At 45.9% G+C, this 13,556-nt stretch overlaps 1 protein-coding gene across 1 annotated transcript in view; it reads right to left on the reverse strand.

The window, feature by feature from the left end:
* DIP2B (disco interacting protein 2 homolog B) overlaps positions 1-13,556 on the reverse strand; it is a 738,038-nt gene that overhangs the window by 435,817 nt on the left and 288,665 nt on the right. The window contains exon 4 of the mRNA XM_069230866.1: positions 3,339-3,464. Coding sequence (XP_069086967.1) covers positions 3,339-3,464 — 126 coding nt within the window. The remainder of the gene's footprint in view (positions 1-3,338; positions 3,465-13,556) is intronic.

The following is a 13,556-nucleotide window of genomic DNA, read 5'->3' on the forward strand; positions in this document are numbered from 1 at the left end:
CTCTACAGAGTAAGCTCAAGGGGCTGCGGAAACTCCCCATAGCACATCGCTGGAAGCAATTAACAAAGTTAAAGCAAGCACACATAAAAAATGCGAATTGGCAAAGCAACAGGTGTCACCTGTGGTATTTAGTGCTGTTGCGTAGAGTGCAGTGGTGCAGAGTGGATGAAAGTGGCGCAGAGTGGATGGCATAACAAGTATGGCACATCAAGGGAAATTAGCCACTATTTACTTTCCAAAGAGGAGCATTTTAAACTATCCTCAATCTCTGTAATATGTACTATAACTATTCTCTGACAAGCAACACTGAAAAAAAAGCTGACGTGCCATCTCAATTGAATGCTGGCAAATGAATGGCCTGTGGCTCTCTGCACACAATTCGAGCATGGCTGGTTTTAACAGGCCGGTTCACGTTCGCATTGCCCGAGGATACATTCTCTTCACAGCAACAAAGAAGGAGGAAATATAAGAATCCATCGCTTATGGAGTAAGTTCCTACTTAGACACAAATGACAAAATTCCTCTCACACGTCCAAATACCCCACAAACTGGCCACACCCCTCTTTTGCGTTTATTGGCTCTTTACACTTGGCATAATTTACGATGGCTCTCCCTCATATGGGAGAAACTCTCAAAAGGAAAACACTGTTTTAGTGAATGTCCAAACATGAGGCAAACCATTAACCATGAAACATTTAAAGAAATCCCACAAGCTGTTGAGCTTTGAGGCTTACATGCTACTTCCGAAGGTCTTCTCCTAGTATACTGCTAAAACCCTGAGTGAGAAACTGACCTTGTCCTACCTCTGCTTGACTTCCCTCTGTGACCCTCTTCTTACCTTCCGTCCCCTGCATGCCTTCTAAGTATAGCCTCATCTCAGTCTCATGCGTCTGCCTTAATCCTTCTTAAAGTAATTCTGCAATTAGCTGATACCTCGTGTCAGAGATCACAACCTCTCCTCTTGAAGACGCTTTCCCTGTAATCAAACATTACCTAATTCTCCGCCAGCCTATCTACCTCACCAACCATTCACCTGAAACCACTTAGCCCCACTAATAAACAGACCTAACTGTTGGTAATATAATCTAACATTAAGTAACTGGAGTAAATACATGCAATTTTTACTTGCCAGCATATGACTAATCACAATAACTACTAGATTAACTGCTAACCTTTGGTTCCGGAGTAGTGTGCTACTAGGTGTAAAGTGTTTCAATGCCTTGTCCGAGGTAGTAAGCGCTAAATAATACAATAAAAAAAATCTGCACATGAGGGACTAAAAAATGGCGCAAAAAAGCAGGTAAGGAAAAAAGGAGGTGGGTACCAACTCATAGGTAAGCGGAGAAGAACTAGGAATATACACAGCAAGAGATTATGATATGAGCAAGGATGGCATTACTAGAGCACAGACACAAGGAAGGCACAGATGTTTGAGTATGGGTACAAATGCTAGGATATAAATGGTATAGATTCTAAACTGTAGAAGTACAAGGGTATAGTTGCAAATTATGCACTACATTATAGGAAGAGATAGATGTATTAGAGTACGGGTAAGTGCTGAGGTACTCTCCTTCTGGAGGGTTAGAGGTAAAGTTAGAGATTTCACGAGGTTCTAGGCAAGGGTAGAAATTTGGTATAAGTAGGGAAAGCATTACTAGAGTATAGACTGGGACAGAGATATTAAGTTATACATATGGATCAGGGAATAGTAAAGGGGCTGTGGTGGTACAACAGACAAACTAGCAGAGGTCAGTGGTAAATATTTTTAAAAAGTTGAGTGGGCCAGGAGGAGATATTAACCTCGGTACAGGAAAAAGAAAAATATGGGGGTGGTGTGGGCCTTTAGCTGTTGAACAGAATGGAGGAAGAAATGGGGACAAAGGTTAACAGTGGATGTACATGATCCTGAAAAAAGGGCTTCACAGAATTATCTTGACATGAAGAGCATTCAGTAGGATGGATCAGACAGCAGGAGAACATCATGAATGAGAATTAGAAAAAAATAGAGGAAATATGTGTGTAAAGAAACCTTATTACCAAGTTTCCTTAAGTATTTTTCCTCCAGGATCACACAACCCTTGTGATCCATACCCAACAATAAATCAGCAGACCAAGGAACAAAGTATATCCATAGCTGCACATTAAAGAATAACCAAAGCCCCTGATCAGTATAAATAGTGTTTGCAGCAAGACGTCCCCGCAATGAGGACTATCCAACTTGGACTTGGGCATCAAGAAGGTATCTATCAACCCAAGAGCAGACTAAGTCAAAGTGAGCAAGCCTGATGCATTTGATATCAGACCACCCCTCCAGGGCTGCTTGTCTTTTTACCTGTTCCAACCATCCTAAGCTAATCTAGAAACAGCTAAGCACTGAAGCTTCTCGACTCAGATCTTGTTAGTAACATCTCCTCACAAACAGTAAAATTTGAGCAGATTATAGACTTCTCTAATGAAATGACAATACTGTAAACATAGAGAAGGAGGCAGCTGGATGACTAGGCGCTAAAGAGAAAACACATAAGGAACTTTAATTTTGAAGTCCTGGGATCGTTTGGTAGCAATCCTACCCGAAACACCACATATGAGATCAATCCAACAGGAACAATGTTTATTAAAACGAAATGGCTGTAAATGCAAAAAGAAGAGGGGTCATCAGAACAAGCCACAAGACCTTTTTACTGCATTTTTGTGCATGTCTGTCCTGATGGCGATCTTTTTTTGCATATTCTAATATACTTCTATCTGCGCCTCATAAATTTGCATAAAGACAAATCTCCAAAGCTGCACAAGGGCACCAGCCACTCAAAACACGGTGCCTGGTGGAGCCATGTACCATGAATGGAGAACTGGAACAGTGATTGCCCATGTCCGGTGCACTGATGTCAGCCTATATGGTGGCACTGGTACAACACTTTCTAAATACATGGAGTAGACAGGCATCAATATCAACAAAACATGGTACACTGGGGATGCTTTTAACTGTTTAACAGAAAACTCAAAATCCCAACAATTCACTTAGCGAACTAAGGGGGACTGGGAATCCAACAGATGGCTTGTGTTGCCACTTATGATATAAGGTGGGAATCTCAGAAAAACATACCTGAATCAGAAAGCGTCTGAAATCACTATAAACTCATATATGAATATGAGGTGCACTATGGGCATATCAAAGAAACGGCATTTTCCATGAAAAATTGGGAGTTATTAGGAGTTAAGAATATAAAAAATACTAGTTTTTAGAGCAGCATCTTGGTACCCTGCTCTTACACTCGATGTGCACTAACTACTCCTCTCCAGTGTACATTTAACACGCATCTGCCTGCAGTGCCTCTTACCTGGGGGTGTAGAAGCATCAGCCGGGGACTGCACAAAAGTGGACCGTCTCTTAGTTGGCATGGGCAACGCCATCTTCTGCTCCTTGTGCTTTGCCAGGGCTGCCTGCACTGCCTCCGTGTGAATATCTGAGGGAAAGAGATAAATATATTAGAATATACAAAATAGGATCAACAGGACAGAACTGCAAAAAATGGCAAAACATTCAGCACAAACAAATTCTAACATTTAACACATAATATATCAACGCAGCACCAAAAGGTAAATCGAGGTGCTGACCTCAAAAGTGGATAACACGCTTTGCACGGGAATCAAATCACTCAACTACAGCCTTCCATATTTTTCAACAAGTCCTTTGCAGATTCTCATTTTAATGAGCCAAGGTATGGAAAGCGGTCAGTGGTGTCAAGAGACCGTGAGGGCTGCTCGTGTGCACTGCCTTTAGAGCCCAGTTTACGAATGCAAGCCATTTGCCAAGCTTCCTAGATGTGTCTATGAAGGCAATTCTGCCATTTCCTCTCTTAGATGCTCTATTTCCCAGAACGCTAAACAATACCGATGCATTTTTGAAGTAACAAAAAAGTGTTATCGCTCAAAGTAAAAAAAAAATATGGCATGTTACCTTTCAAACTTGGTAACATTCTTAAAAACATGACATCCCTATGAAGAACTTGGTCCTCACAGGCGGCCTTGATAGTTGTGACCTCTGCTTGAACGTTTTTGGTGTGAACAAACATGTCTTCAGAAAATATAGAAACTATTCCCACGTGCTAACAATGTGTGGTTTTGGCGCATGATCTCGGCTGCGTTGGGGCTACTTTGGAATCCAGTGTTTACCCACTGTATCTTTTAAACCTACAAATAAAACGACTTACCTGTACCACTAGTTGTGCAGCTTAACAATGATCTCTAGAGTCACACCCTATGGATTATTCTGCATTTAGCAACTCGTCTCAGAAAAGCCCCCTGCTTATTAGACAATCCTTTTGGGCCACCGGTGGTGTCACAATGACTTAACGATGTAGTAGTCGACAAGAAGCCCACATTGTCCCTGACTGCACGGGCTTCAGGCGTAGATGTAGTTTCACGACTGGGTTCAGGGACACCTGCATCCTAATTCCAATGATGCCAGTGTGTAACCGCTACTCTTAACATATTTAGAAAGCAAACATGAAAAACAAAAATCCTGATTTCCTGCCTTGGCTGGGCTCCAAGCAAACAGTGCACGAAGTAAATAACAAAACACTATTCCTTCAAAGGACACAATTAAAAAGAAAGCATAAAAGTGCCAAAAATAAACATTTTCTTTTTCCAAAATCTAGGCTGGAGAATCTTCCATCATAATGGACTGCATTTTGTGGCTATTTGTCGTGATAAGGAGGAGCTGCCAAGTTGACCTTTATAAACCGTTTGAAATTAATAAAGTAATTTGATGTGCTTTGTAACGAGGTGGCGCTCAAGTGCTGCTCATGTAACAGAAGAAATACATCAGCAAGCTGACATACAAGAGGGTAGTCCATCCTGAGGACATAGTGCGATGTTATTTTAGCAGGAATGTCCGAGCAGCTGAGAGGGTTGCTTGCATTCAACAAGTATTTTCACATCAGTATTCCACCAAGCGTATACTGTGTTCCCTCACGTTCCCAACCGGCAGATACTTACCCACCAGTGTTCCACGTAACTTAATCATCCAGCCACCCCTGCAGTTACAAAGATAAAATATGGCGCAGCCGATGGGTAGCGTGTGCAGGAGCGAGCAGACATACTGACTGACAACAAATTCAGATATTGCTATTCATTGGGTTAAACATGCGCTGAAAGGGCAATTCTCAATGTATGATAATGTTGAAGTTGGTTTAACAGTGATTATTTCGGGTGCTGTACTGATACAGAAAAACTTGATAAAATAAAGCCTGCTCTTAACGAGTCTTGAAACAAACAGGGTTGGGAGGCATTGTTTAAGAAAGTGAAAACATAAGGCACTTTAGGTGGGACTGGACTGCAGTACGCCGGAAGCCCAACATTCATGTCCCATGCAGGAAACGGGCACAAGTACAACGGCTTAGAGGAGATCTCTGGGACACTTAAGGAGCGAGCTAAAGGAAATCAAACTCGAAAACGACTCGAAAAAATCCTATTTAAATTGCCCTCTCCCGTTTCCCATTCCGGTGTGTACCTGACAGGCATTTCTCTTCTTTAATAAACCAAGAGTATCTCCTGCTCTATCCAATTGCTGGCTCATATTTCATATTTAAACCAAATCAGTCAATCTGTGGCCAATTGCCCGGATACACAACCTCACATCATCTTGTAGTCTATATGTCTTCTTCAGCCTGGCTCATTAGCAAAGCAGATATTGTGGAAACAACATGGCCTCCAGAAGTTTCAACGCCAGTAGGCTTTGGAGTTACATTCTGAAAGAATTTAATAGAGATAACTGTTGGGTGCGAGTACATCAACTAAGATACAATAATGCAGGAGAACATAAAACATGGATGAACTGAATAAATGAATTTTAACCAGTTGCACTGCTCTGGATAACATTTTATAATCTTATTTATTTGCTCACCGTGCCATTACACTTGGCACCTACCATACACACAGCAGTCTTGTCCCACCACTTAGCCGGGCCTCAGACTGTGGTGCCACAGTGACTGTAGGAAGCTGGCCTGGTGTGTGATGAGCACTTATGGTGTTTTAACCTTACACCAGGTCCAGGTATCCCCTATTAGTTAGGTGTAGGCAGTGTCTAGGAAGCAAGGGCTCTCTAGAGGTAGCTGTAGATGGACAGCCAGGGCTTATCCAGCAGACATGCAAAGCTTTTGCAATACAACTGTAGGCACACAGCACTCACACACATGAAAGAACCACACAGTGTTACACAAATAAAGGTACTTTACTATGTTAACACAAATACTAAAATACTGTATAGGCAATACTCCACTAACAGGTGAGTCAACACTATTATATACACATTAGAAGTCAGGAATTGGCCTAAGAAGCAAAAGAAAACAGTGAACTATCAGAAAATAATGCAGACCCTGCGGTAAGACCAAACCATATACTAAGTAGGTGGAATGTGAAAATCAGTCCCCCCCACCCAAGAAAGTGGAATCTGTAGAGGGGAGCTGGAGGAATTAGGAACGCCAAAAAGTAAGTACCAGAGTGCCCCCCAGCAACCAGGAGAGAAGAGGTAAGTACCTGTTTTTTCCCCAAACCCACAGGTAAACTATGTAAAAGGATTGCTCAAAATGGAAAAAACAGAAGATCGATCCTCACAGAAGATGACCTGCAAATGAAGGGGACCAAATCCAGTTCCAGTTGGAGTGTCCGGTTGGGGCAGGAGCCACTACTCACCCTTCTGGAGATGCAGGAGCAGGTCGACGGTGAAGACCAGGAGTCAGCTATGCAGCACAGAAGCAGGAGAAGAGTTCCAGAAGTGATGCAGTCGATGTCCCATGTCGAAAGAAGAGTTAGTCAGTAATGTAGAAAAACCACCAACAAGCCTTGGCAAAGGCAAGAGTTGCAAAAGAAGAGTCGCAGAGCTGCTGGGAACCAGGAAGGTCCAGGGGGACTCAACCCAAGGAGGGGAGTCCCAGGTGATGCTCAGCAGTGAGGAGAGCCAGAAGCCGAGGTAGCAGCCCCCACAAGCAACTCACAGGCAGCAGTCACAAGAGTCGCAGTGAGGCCTACTGAGCACACCTGGAGAGGAATCCACGTAACTGGAGCAGCAGGCAGGAGACTGCTTTTCAGGGAAGAGTGCTGGAGGCCAGGACTACACAGAGCCTGAAGATCCTAGGAAGAGACAAACCATCGTAGCTGCAAGAGTCGCGGTGCACAGGGGTACTGTTCTGCAATGGGAGGCAGGGCTTACTGTAGGAAACTGGGACTTGTTGCAGTTACACCCCCCACACACTTTTTGCCTGATATTGATGATGACTTGACAGTGTGTGCTAGGATCCTGCTAACCAGGCCCCAGCACCAGTGTTCTTTCCCTAAAAATGTACCACTGTTTCCACAATTGGCACACCTCTGGCACACAGCTAAGTCCCTTGTAAATGGTACCAGTGGTACCAAAGGCCCTGTGACCAGGGAGGGTCCCTAAGGGCTGCAGCATGTGTTATGCCACCCTTAGGGACCCCTAACCAAACACATGCACACTGCCATTGCAGATTGTGTGTGTTGTTGGGGAGAAAAATGCAAAGTCAACATGGCATCCCCCTCAGGGTGCCTGCCCACAAAACACTGCCTATGGCTTAGGTAAGTCACCCCTCTAGCAGGCATTAAAGCCCTAAGGCAGGGTGCACAATACCACGGGTGAGGGCATAGCTGCCCTGTCTGGCCTGGGAGTTTGTCATTATGAACTCCACAATTCCATAATGGCTTCACTGAATACTGGGAAGTTTGGTATCAATTTTTTCAGCACAATAAACCCCCACTGATGCCAGTGCGGGAATTATAAGAAAATGCACACAGAGCGCATCTTAGAGATGCTCCCTGTATTGTACCCAATCCTCTAGTGTAGGACTGGCTGGTCTGTGCCAGCCTGCCGCTAGCAGACAAGTTTCTGACCCCATGGAGTGATGGTCTTTGTGCTCTCTGAGGCCAGTAACGAAGCCTGCTCTGGGTGGAGGTGCTTCACACCTCCCCCCTGCAGGAACTGTAACACCTGGAGGTGAGCCTCAAGCCTCGTGTTACAGTGCCCCAGGGCACTCCAGCTACTGGAGGTGCCCACCTCCCAGACAAAGCCCCAATTTTGGCAGCCAGTTCGGCGGGCAATTTAAGAAAAACAAGGAGTGAGCACTTCAGCTGGGACCACCCCTAAGGTGTCCAGAGCTGAAGTGACCCCTCCCTGCAGAACTCTCCATCTTGGTTTGGAGGACAGGGACCAATAGGGATAGGAATGTGCCCCCCTCCCCAAAGCATGTGGACACAAGGAGGGTGTAGCCACCCTCAGGGACAATAGCCTTTGGCTACTGCCCTCTGACTCCTGTAACACCTCTAAATCTTGTATTTAAGGGTTTCCCTGAACCCAACTCCCCAGATTCTTGTTGAACTGAAAAGAAGAAAGACTACTTAGCTGAAACCCCCAGCAGAGAAGAAGAAAACCAACAACTGCTTTGGCCCCAGCCCTACCAGCCTGTCTCCTGCTTCAAAGAACCTGAAAAAGAACAGCGACGCATCCAGTGGGACCAGCGACCTCTGCCAAGCTCCAGAGGACTGGCCTGCACCCAAAAGGACCAAGAACTCCCAAGGACAGCAGCCAGCTCCAGCCTCACTCCGAATGCGTGAGTCCTAATCACTCTGCACCAGACGTCCACAGCCCATGTCCAGTTGGTCAACCCAGCTAGAGAAGATCCCCAGGCGATTGCGAGCAATTGCCCACCCTCGGTTGACCTCTCCACACCTTCATGACTACGCCTTCAGAGGGAATCCCGAGGACCCCCCTGGCCGTGAAGCTCAGGATGAAGATATCAGACACCTAAAGACACACTGCACCCGCAGCCCCCAGGCCTTGGAGAACCCGACCTCTGGTGTAGCAACGCACAGCAGGCGGCCCTCCTCTCTGTCCAGCCTGAGGTCTGCCCGAGATGACCCCCTTTACCTCACCTGCAGCCTCTTAGTGGCCCCCAGGGTCCCCTCATAGACCAGCATTAGTAGCCCGATGCCCTGTTTGCACCCAGCCGCCCCTGTGCCGCTGAGGGTGTGTGGTTGGTGCCTACTTGTGCCCCCCCAGTGCTCCTCTAATCCCCCTTGGTCTGTCCTCCGAGCCGCAGGTACTTACCTGCAGGCAGGCCTGATTCCGGGTACACCCCGTCTCCAGAGGAGACCAAGTTAAATCTGCTCATCTTTGACCTCTGTACCAGGCTGGCCCCGTGTTGCTCGTGGTAGGTGTTTGGGGTTAACTTGAACCCCAACCTGTGGACTTCCTAAAACCCAGAGACTGAAACAATAACCGTTGTACTTACCTGCAAATCAAACTAACATTTCTTCCCCCAGGAACTGTTTCTGAAAATTGCAGTGTCCATTTTAAAAACAGATTATTGCCAATATTTCAAAAACTGAATAACTTATCGATTTCAAACAAAAACTGTTGATACAGGTATGAAATACGAATCTATTGAACTACTTACCTGCAACTTGAATCTTGTGGTTCTAAAAATAAATCAAGAAAATATTTTTTTGCTATATAAAAACCGTTGGTCTGGAGTTAAGTCATTGAGTGTGTACTTCTTCTATTGTCTGTGTGTGTACAACAAATGCTTTGCACTACCCTCGGATAAGCCTAACTGCTTGACCACACTACCACAAAAGAGAGCATTAGTGTTATCGACTTTAGCCTCCGTTAAGCCTCTGGGGAACCCCTGGACTCTGAGCACACTATATCTCATTTTGATATAGTATATACAGAGCCAGAGCCATTTTCCTACACTTACCATCTCCCAAGTCTGACAGTTGGTAGAGAGGACTAGGGGGACCACTCCAGAAACCCACCACCTGTGTTACAGGATCCACGAAGTTCAGGAGGAGAGAAGATCCACGCAACCAGTCGTCGTTGCTGTTGGTGCCTGCGGATGCAGGGAAGTGACTCCTTCACTCCAATGGAGATTGCTTCTTGTGCAGGCAGAAGACTTGTCCTCAGGGGATGCACAGTCTGGGAAATGTTGCAGTTGCTAGAAGGAGCTGGAGAAACAATGTTGCAGAGTGGAGTCGTCTCTGGAGTTGCAGTTTTTTGGTTCCTGGAGGGTCCAGTAGCAGTCCCAGTGGCCAGATGATTTAGTAAACGATGCAGAGAAGTCCTGCTGGAATCTTGCATGTCGAACCTAGGGACCTACCCAAGAGGGAGACACTAAATAGCCCATGAAGGGGGATTGGTCACTGTTTGACTTTTTTTGCTTATGCAGGGTCATCCCCAATCTTTTTGCCTCCTGCCTCCTATATTTTCTGACCTGTTGCTGTTGGCTTTTGAACTCTGAGCACTTTACCACTGCTAACCAGTGCTAAAGTGCATATGCTCTCTGTATAAATTGTAATGTTGATTGGTTTATCCATGATTGGCATATTTGATTTACCAGTAAGTCCCTAGTAAGGTGCACTAGAGGTGCCAGGGCCTGTAAATCAAATGCTACTAGTGGGCCTGCTGCACTGGTTGTGCCACCCACATAAGTAGCTCTGTAATCATGTCTCAGACCTGCCACTGCAGTGTCTGTGTGTGCAGTTTTAACTGTAAATTCGACTTGGCAAGTGTACCCACTTGCCAGGCCTAAAACCTTTCCCTTTTCTTACATGTCAGACACCCCTAAGGTAGGCCATAGGTAGCCCCAAGGGCAGGGCGCAGTGTATGGTTAAGGTAGGGCATATAGTAATTTGTTTTATATGTCCTGACAGTGAAATATTGCTAAATTCGTTTTTCACTGTTGCAAGGCCTGTCCCTCTCATAGGTTAACGTGGGGGCTGCCTTTAAATCTGATTAAAGTGTAGATTCCCTTTGGGAGCGGATGGACATGTGGAGTTTGGGGTCTCTGAGCTCACAATTTAAAAATACATCTTTTAGTAAAGTTGATTTTAAGATTGTGCGTTTGAAAATGCCACTTTTAGAAAGTGAGCATTTTCTTGCTTATACCATTTCTGTGACTCTGCCTGTTTGTGGATTCCCTGTCTGGGTCAGTTTAGACAGTTGGGCTGTTTGCACCTCACACTAGACAGTAACACAAAGGGAGCTGGGGTGTAGCTTGCATATTCTGATAAGCCATCTGTGCTAGGAGGGAGGGGAGGAGTGGTCATTCACACCTCAAAGGGCTGTGCCTGCCCTTACACAATGCAGACTCCAACTCCCTGGTAAGTGTCTGGGGCCTGGCCTGGGCAAGGCAGGATTTCACATTCCAAAGAGACTTTACTTTGAAGTAGGCCTACTTCAAAGGAGAAATTGGGTATAAGGAGGGCACCCAAAACCACAGACTTTAGAAACACTTCTGGAACCAAGAGGAACCTCTGCCTGGAGATGAGCTGAATAGCTGAGGAAGAAGAGCTGCCCTGCCTGTGACTGTGCTTTGTGGAGCTATCCTGCAGTTGCTGCTTCTGCCAGAGTAAGAGGGCAAAGACTGGATTTTGTGTGCCTTCCATCTTGAGAAGAAATCTCCAAGGGCTTGATCTAGAGCTTGCCTCCTGTTGTTTGAAGTCTCAGGGACAGCAAAGACTGCTCTCTGCCAGCACCTGGAGTTTCTGGAGAGACTCCTACTCTGCCCTGTGGTGCCAATCCAGTTCCTGGGACGCTCAAAGGAGAAGCTGGCAGCCTAAAGAAAAGAAAATCCATGCACAGAGCGCAGTGCAGGAAAAAGATTGACGCGAATCCGATCTGCGGCTGAAAAAACGACACGCTGCCGGCTCCGCAGCGGAGAAACGACACTCGCAGGAAACGCGACCTAAGAATCGACGCATGGAGCAGGAGAAATGACGTGCAGCATCGCTGACGGAGGCTGGGAGATCACAACCTGCGCTGTGGGATTTTCAGATCATCGTGCGGCTGGATTTTTGACTCAAGTACTGCTTTGCGGAGTTATTTTTGACGCACACCCGCCCCCGTGCAGGGTTATTTTTGACGCACACCAGGTACATTTTCACTCTAGCAGCGCTAGTGTGTTTTTAAAACTACTTAAAGACTCTTTTTGATTTTTAATTGATAACTTGACTTGTGTATGGTGGATTTTTGTCATTTTGGTCTTGTTTTGTTTAGATAAATATTTCCTATTTTTCTAAACCTGTGTTGTGTCGTTTTGTAGTGTTTTCATTAAGTTACTGTATGTGTTGGTACAAATACTTTACACATAGCACTCTGAAGTTAAGCCTGCTGCTCTGCCAAGCTACCAAGGGGGTAAGCAGGGGTTAGCGGAGGGTGATTCTCTTTTACCGTGACTAGAGTGAGGGTCCTTGCTTGAACAGGGGGTAACCTGACTGTCAACCAAAGACCTCATTTCTAACATTGGTGATCAGCGGTTGGGATTTGTACTTGTATTTGTACTTGACATACAGTGATTAAGTGTACACTACTGTTTTGAGTTGAGACCACTACGTGACCACATACTACTTGTCTTGTGATTCTGCTTTTTGTTCTCTGATTTCCTCCTGGAAATATTGCTAATATTTTTGGACTTTCGTTTTTGGTTGTGAAGCCTTTGCAGAATGGAAGTCAATTTCTGGCACCTATTTATGTATAAAAAGTGGCAGCTTAAAGCATTCTGCATGGAAAGAGGACTGGCTGTGAACAAGAAATCCAGAAGGGAGGATCTGGAGTCAGCCCTGTTTCAGTATGAGTTGAAACATTGTCAGGCAACACCACCAAATGAGTCTGAGGAGGAGGACTACTCTGAGGAGGAGGACTACTCTGAGGAGGAGGACTACTCTGAGGAGGATGGCAGTGGCCATGAGGCGGGAACAGAAAGAGGTGATTGGCTCCTGGCTCGAATCCAGAGTCTGGAAGAGCTAGAAGCAGAACTTGAGAGGGCTGAGGAGAAGAGAGCCTTAGTCCTGGAAAAAGAAAGGATTGCAGCTCAAGAGCTGAGCTGTGAAAAGCTGAAGCTGGAAGCCATGAGGGCTGAGTCCAGTTCAGATGGTGGCAGCAAAAAACTTGTATCCAGTACTGCTGAAGAAGTGCACATGCCCAGAAATGTTGTGCCCTACTTGAAGGAGGGAGTTAACACACGCCAGGAGGTTTAGGGGTATGAGGTAGCTCCAGTGATGCACAGGGTCCCTGTGGTGGATTGGGGTACTGGCATGGGGAGTCATAGTCCTACTGGTGGGAGGGACACTCTACTGACTCTAGGTGAGAGTGACAGGGAGAGGGGTTCCCCCCCAGGTAGAAGTCCTGGTTATGGAGTGTGAAGACATCCCAGAAGAGTGTGGGTTGAGTGTCAGGGACAGTCAGGTACTGTCTCACCAGTCTCAGGAGGGTGATGTGGGGTGCTTTTTCAAAGCAGAGTCACTGGATGGTTGGGTGAAGGGTACTTTGGTTAATTCATGTGAGGGACTGAGTGATGTAATTGCTGGAGAGCATATGTCTAGTCCTTATTTTCCAGAGCTACGCCAACACCAGGTGAAGTGTGAGTTCTCTGACCCCAGGGAGCTTACAATGGAGGCAGACTTCTGGGTGAGTACCAGAGAGTCTGAAGAGGCATTTGGGGGTGCTCCTGAGAGGAGTGGTCTAGGTAGTTCCCAACCAGGTG

This window comes from Pleurodeles waltl, chromosome 4_2, assembly GCF_031143425.1.
Source record: "Pleurodeles waltl isolate 20211129_DDA chromosome 4_2, aPleWal1.hap1.20221129, whole genome shotgun sequence".
Lineage (NCBI taxonomy): Eukaryota > Metazoa > Chordata > Amphibia > Caudata > Salamandridae > Pleurodeles > Pleurodeles waltl.